The 21,483-nt window shown below is 43.6% G+C and overlaps 1 protein-coding gene across 1 annotated transcript; it reads left to right on the top strand.

Annotated features, from left to right (window-relative positions):
- Nucleotides 1–1,372: 1,372 nt before the first annotated feature.
- On the top strand, nucleotides 1,373–18,189 carry LOC101327299 (uncharacterized). The gene is made up of 4 exons (XM_019928877.3): nucleotides 1,373–1,650; nucleotides 3,710–3,748; nucleotides 5,567–5,693; nucleotides 7,031–18,189. The coding sequence occupies exons 1-4, from the start codon at nucleotides 1,636–1,638 to the stop codon at nucleotides 8,410–8,412; spliced, it is 1,563 nt and encodes a 520-aa protein (XP_019784436.1). The 5' UTR covers nucleotides 1,373–1,635; the 3' UTR covers nucleotides 8,413–18,189.
- The last annotated feature ends 3,294 nt before the right edge of the window (nucleotides 18,190–21,483 follow it).

The following is a 21,483-nucleotide window of genomic DNA, read 5'->3' on the forward strand; positions in this document are numbered from 1 at the left end:
TTGTCATTAATTTTTACTGTCCATCTCCTTTGACCAGAAAGTCAGACTCATGAGGGTAGGGATATTTGTCTCTTTGGATCTTGATGGGTCCCATGCAGCCAAAATAGTGCTTGGAATGGAGTAGGCACTTCATGAGTGCTTGTTAAGGAGGGTATAAATATGATGGCACAGATGCCCTGTTTTTTCTAGCATTCTGGCAAAGATATCTGCTCTCTCTATGTCACCCTTCAAGCTGGCATTGTTTGGTATACTAAAAAATTATTTAAATAAATAAATAATAAATCACAACTTGGAGAGCTATATCTACAGATTAGCCAATTTTCTTGTGTACCTACGCGCTCAGCTTCATTCCCTCATTCTCAGACTTCAGTGTTCCTTCAGTCTTCACTGAGATCCTAACCTCTTTCACATGGTCAAGAGCTATTTTGGCCACCACTTTTGAATAACTAAATAATGATTGATTTCAGCAATTTCAACATTTCACAAATATTTTCCTGAGATAAGCTCAACTCTCCATGCATTTTCACTGCACTTGCAGGTGAAATTATATTGACTCCCCAGCAAGGAAAGGAGACCATGTAATCCAATTCTTTATCTCTGGGTTCAGATGCTCCCTTTCCAAATAAACTATGAGTCACTCTCCTGACAGAAAGTTACATATGGTAAGTCCCTCTTCCTTTTCAGATAGGTAGATCTTAGCTTCTAGAGAAGAACTGAATACATATTAAAATGTGGAGCAAGAAATATGTGTCGGTCCCTGAATGGGACAGTGTCACAGGCTTTCCGATTTTTTGTGATGGAATCACAAGAGACACAGAGACACAGCGCCTGGTCCACCTGCTTCTGGCTGCCCCACATCCCTCCTCTGTCTTGCCCGGCATGGCCCTGTCTGAAGTCTTTACTTTCTTGACACTGACCTAACACAGTGAGGCTCATAAGTTGAGTCTAAAGCTTCAGCTTACATGTACTGGAAGATCAACAAGACAATGTTTATTGGACTCCAGCTCAGCATGGATGCACTTTGTGTCTGAGCGAAAACCCGGTATTATGTGCCCATTTGGTTTTGCCGGTTTGGGGGTCATCTGAAATATTATTGTCACTGTACCTCTCTGTGATCAGCACAGACTACATTTCAAGGAAATCTGGGTGCGTCCCCTTTAAGAAACGTGAAACCCCGCCCCGTGCTCACAGCCTTTGTACTTCCCAGCAACCCTCCGGGTGAGGCGGAACATTTCTCTGGAGGTTGGGGGTCACCGCCTCTTGCCGGGGACGGGAGCGTTGTGAACTACATTACCCTGAAAGCACTGCGCCGTGCGTCAGGGGCACTGGACCAATGAAGACTCGGGAAGAGGCACTTCCGTTCTGGAGGACGGCGTTTGGGTGGGCCTTCCGGCGTGGATCGGCGACATTTTGTAAACACGGATCTGTTCACTGGTGGTGAGGTTGAGGACGCTGGTCTAGCCCGAGATCAAGGAACTAGGAAGCTGCTGTGCCAGCTGCTCTGAGGCAGCTCTGAGGCGGTCTAAGGCTCGGCGTGGGCGCCATCCAGCCTGACTCTGTTGCGGGGCCGGGACGGGGGCTGCAGTGCCCGGGCCCCACCTTCGCACACAGACTCCCTTGGCGGCGGCAGCGCTGATGGGTCCGATTCAGGTAAACGCTGCGCCCTCAGGGCCCTCCCCCAACTCTTCTCATTCTGCACTGTTTCTGATCTTACCAATTTTTTCTTACGCGTGTCCTATGTTTATATTTATTCGTGCCCCCAAACCTTGGTTTTCCGAATTTTAAAATAATGACCTGCGTGGAGAAAAATTGCACAGAACTTATACATACAGTTGAATAAGCAGCTCTAAAATTAGTATCTGTTAAGCGCTGAGGTCAAAAAATGCGATCCCAGAAGCCGCCAGTGGGGTCCTTCAAAACAATTATACCCATCTCTCAAAAGTTAAAGTATTGTCTGTTGTTTAAAGTAAGCGTTTCCTTGCTTTTCTTGATAGTTTTGCTAACTATGTGGAAAATATTCGATGGCTGTAGTTTAGTTCCGGTCGCTTGTTTTAAAACTTAATTAATGGAATCGTATAAGTATTATGATGTGTTTTTCTTCATTTGCACAATATGGTGTGACCTTACGCATGTTTTTCATGCAGGGTATCTATTTTCCTTTTTGTGTAGTATTCTGTAGATATGAATACATGAGTAAAATGTCTGTACGTTTTGCTGTTGAAAGCCTTTTTTTGCCTATGGTTTTTTGTTTAGGTTTTGTTTGGTTTTTTTTTTTTTTCGGTTTGCTTTCTGTATCTATAAGCACTAGTACTGTAGCCATACTTGGAATGTGTTCTGGAGTATATAAAGCACACATCTGTCTAGTTTATATGTTAAAATTTTTATTGTATTTAAATTAACATTTCCACTTACTCATCTTGTTTTGCTCTGTGTTACTAATTTTAACTTAGTTCTTTGAATGAAAATTATACTTAAACTATTTCATAATTATATTTTGACACACACTTATGCCTTACATAAACTTACTTTTTTACAGTCTGCACACACACAGAGGGTTTTCGTGTTTTAAGAGATTGTGCTCTTCCACTAATATTTATTTTACTGTTAAATAATTTTCCTCTGGTGATCTTGTAAGAGAAAATGATTAAAATATTTTGTTAAAATACTTGTTTTAAGAGGGCTGAAAAGAATCATTGTAAGGATAAAAAGTCATAATGCTTCGAAACCCTAGCAGGATATTAAGAGCTCAAGAAGATATTTCCATGTCTATGAAGATGGAATAGAGGCTAGGTCATATATCTTATTTCCTTTCTCTTAAGTTTAAAGAGTCCAAAATGAGGTCCAGTTATCCCCAACTGCTGGAGGCCAAGCACTTTTACTGATTCTAGGAACAACCCCTTTATCAGAGATTCATTTTGAATGCATAGTCAGAAAAATGGTGGTTCTGTTCTCTTCCACCAGAGAGAAAAGCATGTAGGAAATTACAGATAATCTGAATATTTATGGAAAATTTAACACCAAAGAATATGGATAAGTATTAAAAGTACATATTCTTAAATTATACTGTACAATGTTATAGTAATTTCAAATCAGAATTTAATCTATGGATTATGTAAGCTGGGATTTTATATAAAACAATAATTTTTAATATAACCAGAGTAAAATTTGAAAAGGAAGTATGAGAACTCCTGGCCACCTGTTAGGGCCAGCTACAAGCTATGGGAAGAGAAAAATATGATATAGGCAAGGGACAAACAGATAGAAAAAGGGAAACAAATGGAAGTGTCTGGAAGTGTAAGAAACAGACCTGTACGTAAAATGAGACTAAATTTTGATATTTGTTGCTCAGGGCTTTAATAGTGCTATATGACCTGCCAACACCACTTCCTCGCCAACACGATCCCTTATTCTTCTGGCTTACTGGGCTTCAGTCACACCATCCTCGTGGGTGCTGCTCAAACACACCAGGCATGACTCTGACAGAGAGGATTTTCACCTTTTTGTCCCACTTCTGGGAAGCCTTTTCTCAAGTTATCCATGTGACTTTATGGCACAACTCTATAACATTTTTCTGCCCTCTTTTACATGCTTTATTTTTCCCTTGAGCATTTATCTTTGACTTCAGTATTAAACGGTTCACTCATTAATCTTCTTTTTCGTCTATGTTGCTGCTGGGAATTAAAGTTACATGGCCCTGCTCTTCCCACAGGTTCCACACTCAGCAGAACCACTTATGGACACTGCACTGGTGAGTGTCAGGTGTCCTGGAACTCTTTTGCTGCCACCCTTCCTGGCCTTGGTATCTCAAGACCCTAGAGAAACCGTAAGCCCAGGTTTCTAAGTCCAGGCCAGAGGTTATATGGACAGATACTCATTTTTGGCAGCCAGTGGACTGAGATGTGAAAGGTTGTCTTAGGTACAGGGGTTAGTATGTACAAATGCTTGGGGATGAGAGTGAGATGGGAGTGTTCTAGGACTTCTAGGTCTCTATTAATGTCTGGTGAGGATGGAGAGCAAGGGGGCCAGAGTCAGGCCTAGAGTGGTACTTTGAGAAGTTGCACCTAGAATGGTACTCTCAGAAGTCTGTTCTGAGAGTGATAGCAGCCATGGTATATTTGGAACAGAGGAGAAAAATGATCTTACTTAGGATTTAAAAGGCTACCCCTGGGTGCAGAATGCAGAACAGACTGGGGGAGAGGAAGACAAGGAGATTATCAAGGAGGCTGTTGCAGTTATCCAGATAAGCATTGGTTGTGGCTGGACAGGGTGGGTGGATGTGGAGGTAGGAGAAACACTTGGCTTCTGGATTTGCTTTTAAAGTAGGGACTAACCAGATTTTCTAAGGTAGAGGGATCACAGATGACTCCAGAGTTTTTTCCCTTTGCATCTGGGAGTGTGGTAGTACCATCAAACTGAGATGCAGAAGTCAGTGGTAGGAGTCCTTTTTACCGAGAGTATTAGGATTTGGGTTTTGGCCATGTTGAGTTTCAGCTGTTTCAGTGACTCCCAAGTATAAGAGACAAGTGGACAGCTGAACATGCAGATCTAGAGTGCTGGGGAGGGTTCAGGATGCATTAGGGGACAAGGGAGGAAAGGGGGGCTGTGGGTGTCACAAAGACATTCAAGGAACAGGACTGATCATCAGTGACACAGAAGGGGGTGGTGAAAGTCCAGCAGGTGGCCCAGGTTTTTATGGGAGAGTGGCTGTGAAATTGATGCAAAGGGAAAGCAGAAATGGAGGTGAAGTGATAGTGAAGTCAGGCTGCTGTTATTTCTCCTCCTATGCACTCACCAGACTTTTGTGGTGGAACTTGGGGAGTTTCTGTCACAGTGTCACATGAGTTTACCTTAGGTGTGTCAAGTGGGTGTGGATTTTAAATGGGTGTTTAAAGGTTCTAATTGGTGAAGAGACATAGTGAGGAATACAGAAGTGGAACCAGACCAGGGGTATTTAGATCTGCATGTTTTGACTGAGGTTAAAGTCAGGAACAAGGCCTGCTGGGGAAGCCTTCAGAACAGGGCTGGGGAACCACCAGTGGAGAGATGGGGTACGGTGGGATCCAGTTGCATTGGCAGGCACTTTCTGATGCCATGTGCAGAGGATATGTGAGGAGGCAGGAGACATGCCAATTTTGTGGGCCGGGTGGTGGTGATGGGGATCAGATGTATGAGGAGTTAGCCAGTGAGTAATACGCATGTGGGGAAGGTGTGTGACCACGTTGCCCCAGGGCCCTCATACAAGGAGTTTGAGAGGACAATGAGCCCAAGTTTGTTTGTGTCTAGGTAACGTGATCCTGGGGACTCTCAGGCTGTTGTCGCACAAGAGAGGGAGGGGGCCCTGCATACCAGGTCCACAGCTTAGATGGCATCTATCTGTCCACCTGCCTGTTGCTGCTTAGAGTTGTACCTAGTGCTCAAGGAAGCACAAAGAGTTATTCAGTACCAGTGCCCTCTGAGTTAGGGAGCTGGGGAGGATGATGAACCCAGAGTGAGTATGGGTTAGGGGTACTTATGGGGTCCTGGGGAGAGAGGCTGCTTATGGAGACATCTGTCCCTGTCATCACAGGGCTCTGTGACCTTTGAGGACGTGGCTGTATACTTTTCCCAGGAGGAATGGAGGCTTCTTGATGAGGCCCAGAGATTCCTGTACCATGATGTCATGCTGGAGACCTTTGCACTTGTTGCATCATTGGGTAAGGCCCTCACACCTATCCCAGCATCCTGGGCAGGCCTCTGCCTTTCCCCTTTTTTCCAAAGGCAAGTCTGTTTTTTCACAGCTAGACAGTGTGCACATCTCTATTACTGCTTCCCTGTCATCTGTGCTGTCGGTGTTAAGGCTAAGTGTGTATATGACCTCCTTTCACAAGTAGACCTAATGCCAAGTGCTCTGAAGTTTTTTCAGTGAAGGTTTTCTGTGTCAGATGACTTGGAATTAGTCCAGTGGGTTTCATTAGTCTCAGCCACTCCCTGCTAAGTTGACTGTAGACCCATGCTACCTCTGTACTCCATGTTCTGCCCTTTTCTGGCTGTCATTTTCTGGGGCCTGACAGTACCAGGAATTGCTCGGACCAGACATGGTCACTTTTTGTGGGGTCCACCTGGCTGTTGCTGTGATATTCTCCTCAAAGATTCAATATGTGATACTGTTTTTCTTTCCTTAGATTGTTTTGGAATTGATTGCCCTTGTGGGCCAGTGTTGACCGCTCACCTGTCCTGTCTTTCCCTTAGGACTTGCATTTTCTAGGTTGCATGTTGTACAAGTGAAGCTGAGAGGAGAACCCTGGGTACTTGACAGAGTGGACATGACTCCAGGCACAACATGAGGGGCTCAAAGTGAACCTGGGTCTGGTGATTGGCATCAGGGGAAGGATGTGATATTATGGTTGGAGTCAAGTTATATCAGGAACATGTCCTGTGCCTAGCACTGTTTTGGTGCCAAGGACAGTGACTGTGTACCTCATTTCTATCTTTCCTACCCATTCTTGACACTTTACTTCTTCTGTCATATCTACTCTGACTTCGAACCCAGGATTATCCCTCACTTCTCTGTCTTCCATTCTGCATTGGTCCTCTCCATCCTCACTCCTCTGTGCTTTTCAGTATTGGCCTACACTTAACGTGTCATGAGTTCTGCACCTATCCTCAAAATAGTCCTTGAACACCAGCTACTCAGTGACAATCGGATTTTCCTGGGCCTGGACACAGCTTTCCATACAGCACACATGTGTCACCAGCAACCAAGGCCCTGGTGAAAACCATTCCTGGAGGAGTGAGTTGTGGACCCCAGCTCCTCCGTGTGCTCCACCCCATCCTTGTGCCTTTTGCCTGGTGAGTCCTCCCTGTTCTGTGACGTGGAGAGGCACAGTCCTGCACAGCTGCGCTTTCTTTACCTGCCCCCAGCTCCCTTGTCCTGAAAACAGTCCCATGGATTATTTCCTTGGTATGTCAGACACATATTTGATATTTGTGATGGGGCTGCCTCCTTCTACCAAAATCTACATGAAGTTCATACATATGTCTGTGCTTTCAGGTTGTTGGCATGGAGCAGAGGTCAAGGAGACACCTTCTGAACAGAATGTTTTTGTAGAAGTGCCACGAATAAATACTTCAAAGACAAACCTGTCCACCCAGGAGGCCTATCCCTGGGAGAGGTGTAGCCCAGACTTAGAAGGTGGTTTGCATCTAGCTGAGGACCTCGGAACAAACCCTGGCCAGAAACTGTGTGGGCCAAGTGTGAAATTTCACCAGCACAGTGGAAAGAAACTCTTTAGAAGAGATGTGGGTAAGGCCTTTATGAACAGCCACATAGTCCATGCATCCAAGAAGTCTTCCACATGCCAGGAGGCTGGGAAGAATTTCCCTGGTAGCTCTAGCCTTCTCCAGCACCAGGTCACTCCACAAAAGGACGCCGAATGTGTGGAAGCCTTTCACAATGAACAACGGCATTATAAGTGCAGTGAATGTGGTAAAGCCTTCTGCCGCAAGTACAGGCTTGCTCAGCACCAGAGAGTCCACACTGGAGAGAGGCCTTATGAATGCAGTGAATGTGGGAAAACCTTCAGCTATAAACACATACTTATTCAGCACCAGAGAGTCCACACTGGAGAAAGGCCTTATGAGTGCAGGGAATGTGGGAAGGCTTTTAGCAACAAACCCACACTTGTTCGGCATCAGCGAATTCACACTGGAGAAAGGCCTTATGAGTGTAGTGAATGTGGCAAATTCTTTAGCCAAAGCTCCAGCCTCAGTGAACATCAGAGAATTCACACTGGATCACGGCCTTATAAATGCAATGAATGTGGAAAATTCTTTACGTCCAACTCCAACCTAATTAAACACCGGCGAGTTCACACAGGCACAAGGCCTTATGAGTGCAGTGAATGTGGGAAATTCTTTAACCAAAGTCCCAGCCTCATTAAACATCAGAGAATCCACACTGGTGAACGGCCATATGAATGCAGTGAATGTGGGAAACTTTTTAGCCAAAGCTCTACTCTCATTAAGCACCAGAGAGTTCACACTGGAGTAAGGCCTTATAAATGCATTGAATGTGGGAAACTTTTTAGCCAAAGCTTTGGCCTCACTCAACACCAGAGAATTCACACTGGAGAAAGACCATATGAGTGCACTGAATGTGGAGAATTCTTTAGCCAAAACACCCAACTTACTCAACACCGAAAAGTTCACACTACAGAGAGGCCTCTTGAGTGTAGCAAATGTGGAAAAGTCTTCAGTCAAAGGTCTGCTCTGACTGAGCACCAGAAACTTCACAGCCCAGACAGACCCTTTGAGTGCAGCGAATGTAGGAAAGCTTTCAGCCGAAGGTCTAACCTCATTCGTCACCAGAAAGTTCATACTGGAGAAAGGCCTTCAAATGAGATGAGAAGAGCAGTGAATGAGCTGTCTCCTTAGTTAATACATCATACTGAATAGGCTCTGTGAGGGAGTCATCAACTGGAAGTTGAATGCCATACATCTGAACAGCCCTAGTGTGTAGATTGCCTCTGAGTACCAGGTTCAGAGGAAGCTTTTAAGGAGCTACACTCTACTTTCTAACCTGTGCAGGGCCCTTGCCAGACTAACGTCAGTGTGAGTTTCTGTGGTAAAAATCATCTTACCTCTACCAAGTGGCAGTCACCTCAATGTAATCAGGGTAGGTAGACCTCTGTTTTCTCGCATCCTGTGGAGGGAAGCATGAGTAGCCTGAGCACTTGGGTGTTAGCATTCTCTTGTGTCTAACTGACTAGGCCATGGACTTAACCAGCTTTGACCAAGGTGACCCAGTCTGGGTTCTGCTGGTGGCTTACAGAGGGTTACCTTTTTCAGTGGCATTATTTCATGTCATACTCCGGATGGATTTTTCTAGCTCTATGTCACCTGTTTGGGAATTTTGTATACCTCAGTGGGGATAGTATAATGGCAGAGAATAGTTTTCATTGCAGTTTGTGTCTAATTTGCATTGCTGTCCAAGGCCTCCTGCAGGGCTTTGTGGGAATAATGTTGTGACCTGGATATCAGAATTTTTGGTGGGTCCTTACATCACCCTTAGGAGAGGAGAGTTGTGAGAACCACCAGTGTTTTTTTGTTTGTTTGTTTCTTTCTTTTTGTGTCGTACGTGGGCCTCTCACTGTTGTGGCCTCTCCCATTGTGGAGCACAGGCTCTGGATGCACAGGCTCAGCGGCCATGGCTCACGGGCCCAGCCGCTCTGCAGCATGTGGGATCTTCCCGGACTGGGGCACGAACCCGTGTCCCCTGCATCAGCAGGCAGACTCTCAACCACTGCGCCACCAGGGAAGCCCCACCAGTGTTTTTTGGAGCAGCATGAGTTGTTCTCTTTTTCACAGAGGATGTCACATCATACCCCCTGTACTGTTCTAGAGAAGAAGTTCTCTAAGTCCAGCTGGAAAAGAGCCATAAGCCATAATGTCCACAACGTCGTAGGCTGGTGTTGCTGAGCGTTAGATTACAGACATTAGGTGGGAACCATATTTGGTACAGAAACACTCAGGGAATTAGTAGGAAGTGAGAGACAAGAAAACAAGTAGGGATGAGCCTTTTCTAAAGCTGCATCCAGTAAAGCAACTGTACTCTGATAAAAAGACAAATTGCTGTAATTTGGGATCTTTAGGAAAATAAAAAATAAAGTTGCATTCACAAATGTACCGGGATTATGGCCATAAAGGATAAAGTTTTTGCAGAAATCCTTAGGAGGTACAGGGCTGTTTCTCTTCTCCTGAGGTCCAAGTCAGTGTCAGACTGAATACTGTAAAGGTTTTAGGATCCCACAACATCTCTAAATTGTTTATCTCAAGGCCGTTGTTGCAGTGAAAAGAAAAAATGAGGAAGGGGAAAATCGTGTAATCCTGGCATGTTATTTTTATGACTCGGGAAGAGGTCCTGGATAACTCAAGTAGAAACACCTTTCATTGCTATAAAGACAGGTGTCTTTATTGCTACTGTGACAGTCCCTCCCATGAGACAAGAAGAGTTGATGGAGTTGATGTGTTGGTTTCCAGAGTTCTACTTTTCCAAAAAGGAGATTCAGATTTTTATGTGAAGCCAATTTTTATTAAAACTTAATCGAGCTATATCGTTGGTAGGCACTCAACTGAATATACTTAAAATGTACAGCTTGGTAAGTTTTAGTATGTGTAAAATCACAACCATCATTATAATAACAAACATCCATCAGTTCCATATCTACATTGGCATCTCTCCATGGGCTCCCAGGCAACTACTGTTGACTTTCTTTCACATTCAATTAGTTAATGTTTTCTAGAGTTTTAATATCATTGGAATCTTAATGTGTTTACTTTTGTATTTGCCTTTTTCTTTCATGGTGCATGATTATCTTGAGAATCATCCAAGTTGCTGATGTGAATAGTTCTGTTTTTTTTTTCTTTTTGCCATGCCACAAGGCTTGTGGGATCTTAGTTCCCTGACCAGGGTCTGAACCCAGGCCCTGAGCGGTGAAAGCACGGAGTCCTAACCACTTGACCACTAGGGAATTCCATAATAGTTTATTGTTTTAATTCCTGAAAAATACACTGTTTGGATATACCACCCTTTGATTGTTTATCCATTCATCTGTTAAATGATGGGGTTTTGTGGTTTGTTTCTGGTTTGGCTATCACAGATAATCTTATTATGAATGTACATAAAATCCTTTATATGAATATATGGTTTCATCTTCTAAAGTGAATGACTGGACCCTTTTGCATTCCCATTAATTGTATGGGAGGATTCAAGTTCCCCTATATCCTTCACCTGTACTTGGTTGTTATATTAAATGTATTAAATATTAACCTGTTTTAAAAGTGTGTAGAGTTATCTTACTGTGGTCTGATGACATTTCCCTAATGGTTCATCATGTTGAACATTTTTAATGTGTTCATTTGCCAGCTGTGTATCTTAGATGTTCACAGTAGTTATTTTCCAACTGGTAGTGAATGTTGGCTGATATTTCCCTTTTTATAATAACTAAGAAGACAATAAAAGAAATGTGTTAGAAATTGAGTTTTCTGAAGTTACTTTGCTGGGTGGAATGTTTGTGCTATTCCCAGCGTACAGTCCCCATTAACTTATTCTCCATTACTTTTTTTTTTAAATTGATTTTTGGCTGGGTTGAATCTTCGTTGGTGGGACCGGGCTTTCTCTAGTTGCGGCGAGCGGGGGCTGCTCTTTGTTGTGGTGTGCAGGCTTCTCATTGCGGTGGCTTCTCTCGCTGCGGAGCACAGGTTCTAGGCATGCAGGCTTCAGTAGTTGTAGCTCATGGCCTCTAGAGCACAGGTTCAGTAGTTGTGGCACATGGGCTTAGTTGTTCTGTGGAATGTGACATCTTCCCGGACCAGAGCTTGAACCCGTGTCCCCTGCATTGGCATGCAGATTATCAACCACTGCACCACCAGGGAAGCCCCGTTACTTTCTTAAGTCTAGACAAGTAATAAAACAATGAATCGACCCTTGGTTGTAGTGTTTGCCAATTTCCCTGGTACACATACTCCAACTGTGGCAATTTCAAGTTGTGAACATGAGGTTGTTACCAAACCAGGTAGCATTTCCAGAGGTGCACAAGCCAAACACTGAGACACCAAGGTTTGCGGGAGAGAAAAAATTCATTCACAGGGCAGCCAATGGAGGAGACAGGAGAGCAAGCCTGAGATCCACCTCCCTGGAGTTGGGGTCCTTGAGTTATTTATGGGATAAAGACACAAGATGGTCTTAGGTGTGGGGAAAGGTGATAGGGTGTGAGAAAATGTGAGGTGATTGGTGTGTGCGGATGTATCTGCATTACATGTTTCTTCATGGGATGCATGTTCAGAAATAGTCACTTTGCATGATCTGAGGGTGGAGTTTTTGGCCATCTGATGTCCAAAGGGCATTCACTGAACACCTGTGCAGGCCAAATTTTACGGTTTGGTAGTTACAATCAGTCTTAACTAGCTCAAAGTGTGTAAGAGCTGACTCTTAAGTTCCTAAAATAACAACTGGGTGGACTTCCCTGGTGGCACAGTGGTTAAGAATCTGCTTGCTGGGCTTCCCTTGTGGCACAGTGGTTGAGAGTCCACCTGCCAATGCAGGGGACACGGGTTCATGCCCCGGTCTGGGAAGATCCCACATGCCGCGGAGAGGCTGGGCCCGTGAGCCATGGCTGCTGAGCCTGCGCGTCCGGAGCCTGTGCTCCGCAACGGGAGAGGCCACAACAGTGAGAGGCCCACGTACCGCAAAAAAAAAAAAAAAAAAAAAAGAATCTGCCTGCCAATGCAGGGAACACGGGTTCAAGCCCTGGTCCGGGAGGATCCCACACGACGTGGAGCAATTAAGCCAACGCGCCTAGAGCCTGTGCTCTGCAATGAGAAGCTGGTGCACCACAACGATGAGTAGTCCCTGTTCGCCACAAGTAGAGAAAGCCCGCATGCAGCAACAAAGACCCAAGACAGCCAAAAACAAAAACAAAAACAACTGGGGCTCCCTTTACTATAGTGATCCATACATCAGAGGTGTTATTTACAGGGGTTGTTAGGGAGTCTTGTGATATTACTTAGGCCATATGAAGCTTGGAGCATATGCAACTAAAGAGAGAAAAAAGCTAAAACAAGCTTAATCAGTGAAGGCAGTTTACAAGCAGAGGGGTTTTGACAAGCTGTTCCATTATCTGTGGTTCTGTAAGACAAACTCAAGGATTTCTGTTACTCACCAGCTTCGGTTAACCCTATGGGGCATGGTTTCAAGGTCACCCAGTGTGGACTTGGGAAGATGTGAAGTAGCACACCATTACAGTCTGTTTCCATTATACAGATACCCATAAATAACACTGAGAACATAGATTAGGATAAATTGTAAAAGAATTCCGAAGGGACAAGTTTTGAGTGTTTTCACTTGACCTGTGTAAAGGATGACATCACAGGCCTGAGTTGTCCAGTCTATTCATTCCAAAGAAATGTGTGGCACTTACTTGTCCAACTCCTGCGAGACAATCTCCAAGCTCTTGATACATTCACTAATAAAAGTGTCTTTATTTACCTGGTCCTTGGGTTGTGCTAGGCAGTTTATGCTAATACTGTGATTTATGGTGGGGGGGCCTTAGGTCTCTGTATCAGTTTGACATTTGGAGAAGCTAGAGAGTAAGGTCAACCACACAGGTGTCCCTGTGTGTGACAGATATTCCAAAAGAACCCTGGACAACACCAAGGCTTGTGTGAGGTTCCCTGGTAACAGTACTCCATGTGTGCTGTCACAAATTGATGCTGTGAGACTTAAGCGAGGGGGCAACTGGAACCTGGCAATGTGGTCCCACTTGGACTCTGTCCTATAGCGCCATCTTCCTTTACTGCTTTTAATCTGTATCCTTTCACTGTAATAAACTGTAGCTACTGAGCTTAACTTTCTTTAACTTTCTTTCACCTGTAACAGATATGTTTCTCTAGAACTATTTTTTTTTTTTTTTGGCTGCTTGGGTCTTTGTTGCTACTCGTGGGCTTTCTCTAGTTGCAGCAAGCTACTCTTCATTGTGTTGCACGGGCTTCTCATTGTGGTGGCTTCTTGTTGTGGAGCACGGGCTATAGGCGTGGGCTTCAGTCATAGAGCCAGTGATGGTGTCCCATCCAGTGACCAACACATATTTCTTACTCCACATTTTGATATGTATTCAGGTTTTATTTATTTATTTATTTATTTATTTATGGCTGTGTTGGGTCTCGTTGCTGTGCACGGGCTTTCTCTAGTTGCAGTGAGTGGGGGCTACTCTTCATTGCACTGCGCGGGCTTCTCATTGTCGTGGCTTCTCTTGTTGCAGAGCACCGGCTCTAGGTGCACAGGCTTCAGTAGTTGTGGCACACGGGCTCAGTAGTTGTGGCTCACGGGCTCTAGAGCACAGGCTCAGTAGTTGTGGTGCACGGGCTTAGTTGCTTTGCAGCATGTGGGATCTTCCCGGACCAGGGCTCGAACCCGTGTCCCCTGCATTGGCAGGCGGATTCTTAACCACTGCACCACCAGGGAAGCCCTCTAGAACTATTTTTCCTAATTTAATTGAGTAACTACATAATCACTGTTAATAACTTTCTGTAATATTCATTTCAAGTATTTTTCAGAGATGATTTCAACTCCCTGTGCATTCAGTGTTGCTGCAATTTCAGGTTACTTGATAAATCAGTTCCCATCAAGGAGATGGGATCATGGAATCCCAAACCTTTGTCTCTTGAGTGGGATGCCCCTTTCGTACCCAGGCTTCGAAGGTTAGAAGGTCACAAGCTATCTTGGCAGGAAATGACATGTGATAATTCGCTCTCCTTTATGGATAGGTTTCAATCCTTAAATATGCCTGTTTCTGAAAGTCTGCCGATTCCTGAATGCCAGACTTCCCAAAAACTCATATGAGACCTGCTCTGGCTTTTTTTGAGGTGACTGCCTGACAATTAGAACTCTCCCTTACAGGCAGGCAAACAGGAATTTCCTTTTTTTGTTGTTGAGTCAGATACCAAGTTCAATTCACTGTTAGTTCACAAGTTTGCAAACCTTTCAACGGTTCAACCTGTTAAAACTTATGACAGTTATGAGTTTGGACTTGTGACAAACTGATACACACGTGAGATTGAAAAGGCAATATTTTCTATTCTTGCTGAACTTGCTGTTATCTATATTTTACATATACTGAATACAGAAATGGAAAATGCAAATGTAAATTTTGTGATGAATTTCCTGAAGAGTGGATATTCACTAAATGTGGTAAAAGTCCTCTCCGAGGTCTTTGTATGATACGCAGTTGTTCATTCAAAATTGAAAATGATGGACAGGTTACTAACTGTTAAGCATGAGAGATGTATGATTTCCTCAACTAGTGTCAAAGCAAGTGAAAAAATGATTTTTAAGACAAATTCAGATTAAGAAAGTAAAATAGTAATAGGAGAAGTTGTAAGGAGCTTCCACACTGAGTATCATCAGTCCTCCAGCTCACGCTACTGTTGAGCCTGTGTCTCACTAATCAATGTTCAGTGGACAAAAGGAACAAGATAAACTGGATATATCCACTGTAGAAGCTATGTTACAACCTATTATGTTTATTGTGGAAGTCCCATTGAGATACCGTCTGCACTGCCTGTCACCGCAGACCCCAGCCTTCCACCAGCTGCAGTACCCACATATGTCCCTTGTGCCTTGCTGCTCAAGGTCAACTTGAGTCCTTGAAGACATGGTAAGTCAGCAGTAGGTCTAAACTCTGCTCTGTGTTGAGTTTCGTGGCTTTTTGTTCTCAGTTTGACACCTGGATTTTATTGTTAGTTCCCTGTTGTTTGAGATACTTGGTGGATCACGCCATTCTTTTTCATACTGTTTTTGATGTCCTTTGAGTTATGTTTTTTGTTTTTTGGGTTTTTTTTCCTGGGCTGTCTGGATCACACGGAGAAGTCCTGTGTGCCTATGTTTCTGAATAGCATAACTATCCTAAGGATGATTTGGGCCTTCAATGGCCACTCTGGGGGACACTTGATTTGAACAAAAGGGTTAATTTGAAAGACACCTTTGAAAATAAAGGAAATAAGAGTTCTCAGGCCCAATGGATAGTATTTTTTCTTAGTATGCAGAGGACTCCAAATTAAATTCTGAAATAAAAGTTACATCCCTAGGGCTTCTCTGGTGGTGCAGTGGTTGAGAATCTGCCTGCCAATGCAGGGGACACGGGTTCGAGCCCTGGTCTGGGAAGATCCCACATGCCGCAGAGCAACTGTGCCCGTGAGCCACAACTACTAAGGCTGCGCGTCTGGAGCTTGTGCTCCACAATGAGAGGCCGTGATAGTGAGAGGCCCACACACTGCGATGAAGAGTGGCCCCCACTTGCCACAACTGGAGAAAGCCCTCGCACAGAAACGAAGACCCAACACAGCCAAAAATAAATACACATGAAAAAAAAAAGTTTAAAAAGTTACATCACTAAAAGATTTTTTGGCCAAAACTAATGAGCAAGTCGACAAACTTCAGCAGGAAAAAAGTAGACTCATTCCCCTGTAAATCCACCCTCTCTTTGTCCTGCAGTAGCCTCCCACATCCAGTGCTCCCACCCCCTTATCCTTCTGATCTCTCTCCTTAGCACCTCTCCCCCTACTCTTTCCCTTTTGCTCAGACCCCCTACTGTAACTGAGCAAAAGCCAAACTGACATTGAGTGTTTGCAGCAAAGTAAGAGTTTGTTGCAGGGCACCAATCAAGGGAGTGGGAGACAAGTCTGACACCCACTGCAATTGGGTCTTTGAGTTGTGGGGTTTTAGAGGGGAGGAACAAAGAAGCCGGGTTTAATCATCTGGTGACATTTCTTAATCATAGTTTCAGGAATAAGGATGCCTATGATTTATGAGTCTCTTGTCTGGTGGTCCATGACCAGGAAAAATCGACTGTATAGTAATTTAATCATTAAAACAAAAATATTTTTAAACTATAGGAGATTTTCAGACAGACTAGAAAGAATTCCTAATTTCAACAGTTGGGAGTCACAGAGGTGCTGATGTTAAGAGCAGCTGTTTCATGTCATTTTGCCAATGGTGTTAAATGTGAAGGTGGAGACTTAATTCAAAAATAGAACTTGGAATAATTAGCCCTGGGACATCCCTGGTGTTCCAGTGGTAAATAATCCGCCATACAATGCAGGGGATGCGGGTTCGATCCCTGGTCAGGGAACTAAGATCCCGCGTGCCAAAACTACTGAGCCCGTGCGCCTCAACGAAGATCCCACACGTGCCACAACTGAAGACCTGATGCAGCCAAAAATAAACAAAGTAAATAAATAATAATTTAAAAAAAGAATAATTAGCCCCTTTTGAACTACAAAGCCTGGCAGCTCATATTTACAAGACAGGATCTGAAGAAAACATGTGTCCTTGCAGATCAGCAGGGACTATGGGGCCCACATCCCAACCAACCACCTATTGAAAAGGACACTTGTAAATACTGTCAATAGAAGAGAAACTGGAAAAAAGCATCTCCCATCTTATGAAGAAAAACCAAGTTACTTCAAATAACTCACAGATTTTCCCCATTTCAACAGTAACACTTGGACCATTGACTGAAAAATCACAAGCATTCCTCCTGCTCTGTGATACCATCCCTGTAAATTTAATAGAAAAAGACTTACTAAACTACATGCTGCTAATTATCCTATGGGTAAAAGGAGAAATTACAAGGGAAATTTAAAAAACATAAATATTTTGAACTAGATGAAGATAAAAATGCTACATATAAAAATTGATGTAGGAACTCCCCTGGTGGTGCAGTGGTTAAGACTCCGCACCCCCAATGCAGGGAGCCCAGGTTCGATTCCTGGTCAGGGAACTAGATCTCACATTCATGCCACAACTAAGAGTTCACATGTCACAACTAAGGAGCCCGTGAGCTGCAACTAAGGAGCCTGCCTGTTGCAACTAAGACCTGGTGCAACCAAATAAATAATTAAATATTTTTTAAAAATCCCCAAATCTACAAAGCCATTATCACTCATCTATATAGATATAAAATACATTAACAAAATATCAGAAAACTGTCTCGGCAACATACACAAAGGAGTATACAACATGATCTGGGGGATTTGTCCCAGGAAATGCAATGTTGGCTTAACATCTGAATATCAATTAATGGAATAAACCATATAATAAAATAAAAGGCAATAAGACCCCCACACACAGCCACACGATTATTATCTCAATAAATGGAAAAAACTGGAATGGAGAGTGTAGAAATAGACGAACACAAATACATTCAAGTGGTTTTTGAAAAGGGAACAAAGGAAAAGGAATGGAGAAAAAAGTCTTTTCAACAAATGGGCTTTAAAAAGTGATCCAGGGACTTCCCTGGTGGCGCAGTGGTTAAGACGCCACCTGCCAATGCAGGGGTCGTGGGGTCGAGCCCTGGTCCAAGAAGATCCCACATGCCACAGTGCAACTAAGCCCGTGTGCCATAACTACTGATCCTGCACTCTAGAGCCCGTGAGCCATAACTACTGAGCCTGTGTGCCACAGCTACTGAAGCCAGTGCGCCTACAGCCTATGCTCCACAACAAGAGAAACCACCACAATGAGAAGCCTCCACACTGCAATGAAGAGTAGCCCCCGCTAGCCACAACTAGAGAAAGCCTGCACGCAGCACTGAAGACCTAATGAAGACAAAAATATAAATAAATAAATACATTTATTTAAAAAAAAAGAAAAAAGACTCCATGCTCCCAATGCAGGGGCTCCAGTAGGGGAACATAAAGATAAAGATCTTTATACACATAAAGATCCCACATACCGCAAGTGCGCCTGCGCACTGCAACTAGAGAAGCCTGTATGCCACAGTGAAGACCCAGTGAGCCAAAATAAAATTAATTAATTAAAAAAAATGCTAAGAGATAGTAAAATAGGTAATAAATTATGTATCCTGTTTATAAAATAAATAAAGAAACAATAAAAAAGTGACCTAGGGAATTCCCTGGTGGTCCAGTGGTTAGGGCTCCATTTCCACTGCAGGGGGCATGGGTTTGATACCTCGTAGGGGAACTAAGATCCCACAAACTGTGCAGCACAGCCAAAAAAAAAGTGATCCAGACACACATCTTATACCTTTTACAAATATTTTCTCAAAACTATAAAACACCTCGAAGATAACATAGGAGACAATGTAAGTTACCTTGGGTTTAGCAATCACTTTTTAGATGCAACACCAAAAACACAATCCATGAAAGAAAAACATAGTAATCTGGACTTGACTAAAATTTAAAATTTCTGCTCTGCAAGACACTGTTAAAAGAATATGAAGAGGGACTTCCCTGGTGGTCCAGTGATAAAGAATCTGCCTTCCAATGCAGGGAACATGGGTTCGATCCCTGGTCGGGGAACTAAGATCCCACATGCCACAGGGCAACTAAGCCTGCATGCCACAGCTGAGCTCACGCACCTCAATGAGAGAGCCCACGTGCTGCAAACTACAGAGCCCATGCACCCTGGAGCCCGCATGCCACAACTAGGCAGAGAAAACCCACATGCCACAACTAGAGAGAAGACTATGCACCACAACGAAGAACGTGCATGCCACCACAAAGGATCCCACGTGCTGCAACTAAGACCTGATGCAGCCAAAAAAAGCTAGCCATCAAAAGCTTATTAAAAAAAGAAGAATATGAAGATATTCATCATATATTATTAGGGAACTGCAAGTGAAAGCAACAACAATATACTATTACTACACACCTATGTGAATGGCAAAAGTCCAAAACACTGACATCAAATGCTGATGAGGATATGGAGCAACAGGAACACTCACCCACTGCTGGTGGGAGTGCAGAATGACAGCCACTTTGGAAGAGAGTTTCTTACAAAACTAAACATACTCTTACTATATGACCCAGTAAATCATGCTCCTTGGCTTGAACCCAAACAAATTGAAAACTTATACCCACACAAAACCTACACACAATGCATAATGCAGGTTTATTGATAAGTGCCAAAACTTGGAAGCAATCAAGATGCCCCTCAGTCAGTGAGTGGATAAACAAACTGTGGTATAGCCATACAATGGAATGTTATTCAGTAATACCTTATACACAAATCTTCATTGGAGCTTTATTTGTAACAGCCAAAAATTGGAAACAACCTAAACATCCACTAACAGGTGAATAGATAAAAAACAAATGTGGTATATCTATACAATGGAATAATTCTCAACAATACAAACGAACAACTGATACATGAAACAAGATGGATTAATCTCAAAATAGTTATAGTTAGTGAAAAATGCCAGAGTCCCACTTCCCAGAAAGTATATACCATAGGATTCTGTTTATATGAAATACTAGAAAGTGCTTGCTATTACTTGTGAATTGTGAGAAAGGGGGTTAGAAAGGACTGGAAGGAAAGGATTATAAAGGGACACAAGGAATATTTAGGTTGTGTGGGATATCTCCATTATCTTGGTTGTATGGTCTCATCAGTATATACACACATGGTGAAACATAACACGTTTTACACTTTACATATATTCATTTTATTTCATGTCACAATACCTCAATAAAGATGTTAAGAACTCAATGTTCCCCATAAAAATCCGTATTTACCATTCCTCTTGGAAAGTCACATCTGGCAACTGTTCTGGTTCAACCATATCCCTCTCCCCACAATTTAGGGGGATAAGCCCTTCCTCAATATCAGCAAAAACTGGAGAACAATGAAGTCCACATCCACTACTGTCACTAGGAATGTTGGCTGGGTCAGACAAGCCCGATCCCTGGATCTCCCTTTTGTCAGTGCTGGGGTTCCTACCTGTGCCTGTGATGGCCATAACATCAACAGCCGAGGGAGGTACAGAAATCTGCAAACCTTTAGATTATCTACTGTGACAGTCCGTTGGCCACAGAAGACTCAGATATCTGAAGGTCCTTAGAATTTCTGTACCATTCATGCCATACAGCCAAAATCACATGGACATTTACAGATGCCTCCGTTAGAATAGGCACACATCCTCTCACTAGCCACAGTCATCCTCACTCCAGTATCTCAGCGTTTCTATACCAACTATGATTCCCATATTGCCCTAAAAGGCTAAAGACTTCCAGTCAATGATACTTGCCTATGGGATTCTGGACATCAAGGACTGGCTCCTGTACAGGTCCAGGAGACAGAAATCCCTCAAAAGTGATGGGGAATATGGGACATTCCCTAGGAAAAAAGGACCCAATTCATGTTGCTTCCACAAGCACTGGAGATTTCCACACCAACTGTGCCCTCCTCAGAATGAACTCTGGGCTCACAGGAAATCCTGACTTCTAAGCCACAGGATTAGGTGCACAAAGCTCTTCAGTCTTTTCTAGCAAGCCTTGGGCAACAATGCAAACTAGGCCAAACTAGACTGAGAGGTATTCTCTGCCATCCTACTGTTCCTTCTGAGGCACATAAAGTTGGTGCCAACAATAGGTGTTCCTCCCTTCAGGCTGGCGAAACCCAATTTTCAATCCATTAGACACAATGAACTGACCTCCCAAGAGTAAAAGCTGCCACAGCAGGCCTTTATCACTGCACAAACCAGAGTAGCATGGGGCAGGGAGTTCCAAAGTTGGGTGACTTGAAAGCAGGATAAATAAGTCACAGCTATCATGTTACAGTCAACATTGTCAAGGATATCTTGTCTGGTAATCACCAGCAGATTCCAGTTCAGATCCTTTCAGCCAGAGATAGATCATGGTCACTCAGAACCCCATCATGGGGAAGGAAATGAGGATCTTCAATACACTCAGAACATTCACGATCCCCTAGAGGGATCAGGAGAGACAGCACAGGGCTCCACCTTTCCTGACCATATTGGAGTAACTGACAGACACTGTGGAAACTTAACACCAATGAGATGGCTTCCACCACAGGCACTGGCAGTGATATAACTGTCAAGAGCCCTGGACAGTTGAGGAAGTGCAATGCACCTCATGAGAGCTTCTCACCTATGTGGTACTTATCGGGAATCTCCCCAGGGTGGATGT

The sequence above is a fragment of the Tursiops truncatus genome, chromosome 19 (assembly GCF_011762595.2).
Source record: "Tursiops truncatus isolate mTurTru1 chromosome 19, mTurTru1.mat.Y, whole genome shotgun sequence".
Taxonomy (NCBI): domain Eukaryota; kingdom Metazoa; phylum Chordata; class Mammalia; order Artiodactyla; family Delphinidae; genus Tursiops; species Tursiops truncatus.